The following is a 7774-nucleotide window of genomic DNA, read 5'->3' on the forward strand; positions in this document are numbered from 1 at the left end:
AAGACACAGACTAAAACTGAAGTCAGTTTTGCACATTTTTCCAAGTCGAATTGGCTTTTAGCCTGGTTCTCACTTGCTGTCTGGAGTGATGAGGGCATGAGTGACAATGGCTCCCAGCGGGCTGTCGGCCAACCTGGCGATGAGACGGCCTATCTGCATGTCCCACACTCCCACGCAGCCTCGAGTCACTGTGACTGCCAGTCCGGCGGACTGACACAGGCTGATGGAGTCAATCTGCAGCTCGTGCCGGTCAATCACGTGCACCTGCTCGAATATGTTGTTGATGTTCCACACTTTCACAGTGCGGTCAATCGAGGAAGTGATCACCTGTACTTAAGAGAAATAAAGCAATCCTAGCAGCTCTATTTAAAAGGGGAAAGAACAGTGATTAATATTTACGCATGAGAGAGAATACACAGGATACCTGTGAGGTGAGATGAGATGAAATAAGGTTAGGATGAGTTGATGAGATGAAATGAGGTGGAATAAACATGAGAATGAGTTAAGAGAGAGGTGAGTGAGGCGAAGTAAGGTGAGCTAAGATAAGATGCAGAAGGAAACTGACCAGATATTATGCAAATCTAGCAGTTCCATCCCTCTTATATGGTAGTGAGAATTGGGTCCTCTGTAAGACAGAAAGAAATTAATAATATACAGTCATCAGAAATGACATTTCTAAGAGCAGTCAAGGGCTGTACAAGACTAGAGCATATAAGAAATGAAAGCATAAGGGAGTAATTAGAAATTAAATCTATAATTCAGCAAGTCTGTGATTATAAGAAAAGATGGATCGACCATTTATAGAGAATGGATTATGGAAGGTTTCCGAAGTTGGCATGGAATTATAAACCACGAGGAAGACGGGACTCTGGCAGACCAAAAAGGCGATGGAGTATTGAGCCGGAACAGGCCATGAGGCCTATACCGTGAAGATGAGGATGATGATCTAGCTTTCAGGTAAAGCTCCCTGTGAAGCAGACTTGAATAATTTCAAGGGAAAAATTGTTCCAGAGCTGGATATCGTTCCCAGGACATTTTCCTTAGCGCACCAATGCCCTACTGACTATGCTATACAGGAACTTTGTACAGTACGATTATTTAGTCGTGACAGTCGCCGGCAATGTCCGCCTTGGGCAGGCGAGTCCATTTAGTTACGCCAAGGGGTGTTTGGGTTAGCCACTCGCTTGCTTTCGGAGCGATCGGTTGTCATGCGTGCGGTAGAGCGGTATGTTTCTAGTACAGTTAAGCTGTACTTCATTCCTTTACCTTATCTCTACTACTACTACTACTACTACTACTACTACTACTACTACTACTACTACTACTACTACTACTACTACTACTACTACTACTACTACTACTACTACTACTACTACTACTACTACTACTACTACTACTACTACTACTACTACTACTACTACTACTACTACTACTACTACTACTACTACTACTACTACTACTACTACTACTACTACTACTACTACTACTACTACTACTACTACTACTACTACTACTACTACTACTACTACTACTACTACTACTACTACTACTACTACTACTACTACTACTACTACTACTACTACTACTACTACTACTACTACTACTACTACTACTACTACTACTACTACTACTACTACTACTACTACTACTACTACTACTACTACTACTACTACTACTACTACTACTACTACTACTACTACTACTACTACTACTACTACTACTACTACTACTACTACTACTACTACTACTACTACTACTACTACTACTACTACTACTACTACTACTACTACTACTACTACTACTACTACTACTACTACTACTACTACTACTACTACTACTACTACTACTACTACTACTACTACTACTACTACTACTACTACTACTACTACTACTACTACTACTACTACTACTACTACTACTACTACTACTACTACTACTACTACTACTACTACTACTACTACTACTACTACTACTACTACTACTACTACTACTACTACTACTACTACTACTACTACTACTACTACTACTACTACTACTACTACTACTACTACTACTACTACTACTACTACTACTACTACTACTACTACTACTACTACTACTACTACTACTACTACTACTACTACTACTACTACTACTACTACTACTACTACTACTACTACTACTACTACTACTACTACTACTACTACTACTACTACTACTACTACTACTACTACTACTACTACTACTACTACTACTACTACTACTACTACTACTACTACTACTACTACTACTACTACTACTACTACTACTACTACTACTACTACTACTACTACTACTACTACTACTACTACTACTACTACTACTACTACTACTACTACTACTACTACTACTACTACTACTACTACTACTACTACTACTACTACTACTACTACTACTACTACTACTACTACTACTACTACTACTACTACTACTACTACTACTACTACTACTACTACTACTACTACTACTACTACTACTACTACTACTACTACTACTACTACTACTACTACTACTACTACTACTACTACTACTACTACTACTACTACTACTACTACTACTACTACTACTACTACTACTACTACTACTACTACTACTACTACTACTACTACTACTACTACTACTACTACTACTACTACTACTACTACTACTACTACTACTACTACTACTACTACTACTACTACTACTACTACTACTACTACTACTACTACTACTACTACTACTACTACTACTACTACTACTACTACTACTACTACTACTACTACTACTACTACTACTACTACTACTACTACTACTACTACTACTACTACTACTACTACTACTACTACTACTACTACTACTACTACTACTACTACTACTACTACTACTACTACTACTACTACTACTACTACTACTACTACTACTACTACTACTACTACTACTACTACTACTACTACTACTACTACTACTACTACTACTACTACTACTACTACTACTACTACTACTACTACTACTACTACTACTACTACTACTACTACTACTACTACTACTACTACTACTACTACTACTACTACTACTACTACTACTACTACTACTACTACTACTACTACTACTACTACTACTACTACTACTACTACTACTACTACTACTACTACTACTACTACTACTACTACTACTACTACTACTACTACTACTACTACTACTACTACTACTACTACTACTACTACTACTACTACTACTACTACTACTACTACTACTACTACTACTACTACTACTACTACTACTACTACTACTACTACTACTACTACTACTACTACTACTACTACTACTACTACTACTACTACTACTACTACTACTACTACTACTACTACTACTACTACTACTACTACTACTACTACTACTACTACTACTACTACTACTACTACTACTACTACTACTACTACTACTACTACTACTACTACTACTACTACTACTACTACTACTACTACTACTACTACTACTACTACTACTACTACTACTACTACTACTACTACTACTACTACTACTACTACTACTACTACTACTACTACTACTACTACTACTACTACTACTACTACTACTACTACTACTACTACTACTACTACTACTACTACTACTACTACTACTACTACTACTACTACTACTACTACTACTACTACTACTACTACTACTACTACTACTACTACTACTACTACTACTACTACTACTACTACTACTACTACTACTACTACTACTACTACTACTACTACTACTACTACTACTACTACTACTACTACTACTACTACTACTACTACTACTACTACTACTACTACTACTACTACTACTACTACTACTACTACTACTACTACTACTACTACTACTACTACTACTACTACTACTACTACTACTACTACTACTACTACTACTACTACTACTACTACTACTACTACTACTACTACTACTACTACTACTACTACTACTACTACTACTACTACTACTACTACTACTACTACTACTACTACTACTACTACTACTACTACTACTACTACTACTACTACTACTACTACTACTACTACTACTACTACTACTACTACTACTACTACTACTACTACTACTACTACTACTACTACTACTACTACTACTACTACTACTACTACTACTACTACTACTACTACTACTACTACTACTACTACTACTACTACTACTACTACTACTACTACTACTACTACTACTACTACTACTACTACTACTACTACTACTACTACTACTACTACTACTACTACTACTACTACTACTACTACTACTACTACTACTACTACTACTACTACTACTACTACTACTACTACTACTACTACTACTACTACTACTACTACTACTACTACTACTACTACTACTACTACTACTACTACTACTACTACTACTACTACTACTACTACTACTACTACTACTACTACTACTACTACTACTACTACTACTACTACTACTACTACTACTACTACTACTACTACTACTACTACTACTACTACTACTACTACTACTACTACTACTACTACTACTACTACTACTACTACTACTACTACTACTACTACTACTACTACTACTACTACTACTACTACTACTACTACTACTACTACTACTACTACTACTACTACTACTACTACTACTACTACTACTACTACTACTACTACTACTACTACTACTACTACTACTACTACTACTACTACTACTACTACTACTACTACTACTACTACTACTACTACTACTACTACTACTACTACTACTACTACTACTACTACTACTACTACTACTACTACTACTACTACTACTACTACTACTACTACTACTACTACTACTACTACTACTACTACTACTACTACTACTACTACTACTACTACTACTACTACTACTACTACTACTACTACTACTACTACTACTACTACTACTACTACTACTACTACTACTACTACTACTACTACTACTACTACTACTACTACTACTACTACTACTACTACTACTACTACTACTACTACTACTACTACTACTACTACTACTACTACTACTACTACTACTACTACTACTACTACTACTACTACTACTACTACTACTACTACTACTACTACTACTACTACTACTACTACTACTACTACTACTACTACTACTACTACTACTACTACTACTACTACTACTACTACTACTACTACTACTACTACTACTACTACTACTACTACTACTACTACTACTACTACTACTACTACTACTACTACTACTACTACTACTACTACTACTACTACTACTACTACTACTACTACTACTACTACTACTACTACTACTACTACTACTACTACTACTACTACTACTACTACTACTACTACTACTACTACTACTACTACTACTACTACTACTACTACTACTACTACTACTACTACTACTACTACTACTACTACTACTACTACTACTACTACTACTACTACTACTACTACTACTACTACTACTACTACTACTACTACTACTACTACTACTACTACTACTACTACTACTACTACTACTACTACTACTACTACTACTACTACTACTACTACTACTACTACTACTACTACTACTACTACTACTACTACTACTACTACTACTACTACTACTACTACTACTACTACTACTACTACTACTACTACTACTACTACTACTACTACTACTACTACTACTACTACTACTACTACTACTACTACTACTACTACTACTACTACTACTACTACTACTACTACTACTACTACTACTACTACTACTACTACTACTACTACTACTACTACTACTACTACTACTACTACTACTACTACTACTACTACTACTACTACTACTACTACTACTACTACTACTACTACTACTACTACTACTACTACTACTACTACTACTACTACTACTACTACTACTACTACTACTACTACTACTACTACTACTACTACTACTACTACTACTACTACTACTACTACTACTACTACTACTACTACTACTACTACTACTACTACTACTACTACTACTACTACTACTACTACTACTACTACTACTACTACTACTACTACTACTACTACTACTACTACTACTACTACTACTACTACTACTACTACTACTACTACTACTACTACTACTACTACTACTACTACTACTACTACTACTACTACTACTACTACTACTACTACTACTACTACTACTACTACTACTACTACTACTACTACTACTACTACTACTACTACTACTACTACTACTACTACTACTACTACTACTACTACTACTACTACTACTACTACTACTACTACTACTACTACTACTACTACTACTACTACTACTACTACTACTACTACTACTACTACTACTACTACTACTACTACTACTACTACTACTACTACTACTACTACTACTACTACTACTACTACTACTACTACTACTACTACTACTACTACTACTACTACTACTACTACTACTACTACTACTACTACTACTACTACTACTACTACTACTACTACTACTACTACTACTACTACTACTACTACTACTACTACTACTACTACTACTACTACTACTACTACTACTACTACTACTACTACTACTACTACTACTACTACTACTACTACTACTACTACTACTACTACTACTACTACTACTACTACTACTACTACTACTACTACTACTACTACTACTACTACTACTACTACTACTACTACTACTACTACTACTACTACTACTACTACTACTACTACTACTACTACTACTACTACTACTACTACTACTACTACTACTACTACTACTACTACTACTACTACTACTACTACTACTACTACTACTACTACTACTACTACTACTACTACTACTACTACTACTACTACTACTACTACTACTACTACTACTACTACTACTACTACTACTACTACTACTACTACTACTACTACTACTACTACTACTACTACTACTACTACTACTACTACTACTACTACTACTACTACTACTACTACTACTACTACTACTACTACTACTACTACTACTACTACTACTACTACTACTACTACTACTACTACTACTACTACTACTACTACTACTACTACTACTACTACTACTACTACTACTACTACTACTACTACTACTACTACTACTACTACTACTACTACTACTACTACTACTACTACTACTACTACTACTACTACTACTACTACTACTACTACTACTACTACTACTACTACTACTACTACTACTACTACTACTACTACTACTACTACTACTACTACTACTACTACTACTACTACTACTACTACTACTACTACTACTACTACTACTACTACTACTACTACTACTACTACTACTACTACTACTACTACTACTACTACTACTACTACTACTACTACTACTACTACTACTACTACTACTACTACTACTACTACTACTACTACTACTACTACTACTACTACTACTACTACTACTACTACTACTACTACTACTACTACTACTACTACTACTACTACTACTACTACTACTACTACTACTACTACTACTACTACTACTACTACTACTACTACTACTACTACTACTACTACTACTACTACTACTACTACTACTACTACTACTACTACTACTACTACTACTACTACTACTACTACTACTACTACTACTACTACTACTACTACTACTACTACTACTACTACTACTACTACTACTACTACTACTACTACTACTACTACTACTACTACTACTACTACTACTACTACTACTACTACTACTACTACTACTACTACTACTACTA

At 35.2% G+C, this 7774-nt stretch overlaps 1 protein-coding gene across 1 annotated transcript in view; it reads right to left on the reverse strand.

Annotated features, from left to right (window-relative positions):
* LOC138698967 (NACHT and WD repeat domain-containing protein 2) overlaps window positions 1–7774 on the reverse strand; it is a 487839-nt gene that overhangs the window by 70575 nt on the left and 409490 nt on the right. Inside the window, exon 23 of the mRNA XM_069825158.1 lies at window positions 74–327. Coding sequence (XP_069681259.1) covers window positions 74–327 — 254 coding nt within the window. The remainder of the gene's footprint in view (window positions 1–73; window positions 328–7774) is intronic.

Source organism: Periplaneta americana, chromosome 1, assembly GCF_040183065.1.
Source record: "Periplaneta americana isolate PAMFEO1 chromosome 1, P.americana_PAMFEO1_priV1, whole genome shotgun sequence".
Classification (NCBI taxonomy): Eukaryota; Metazoa; Arthropoda; class Insecta; order Blattodea; family Blattidae; genus Periplaneta; species Periplaneta americana.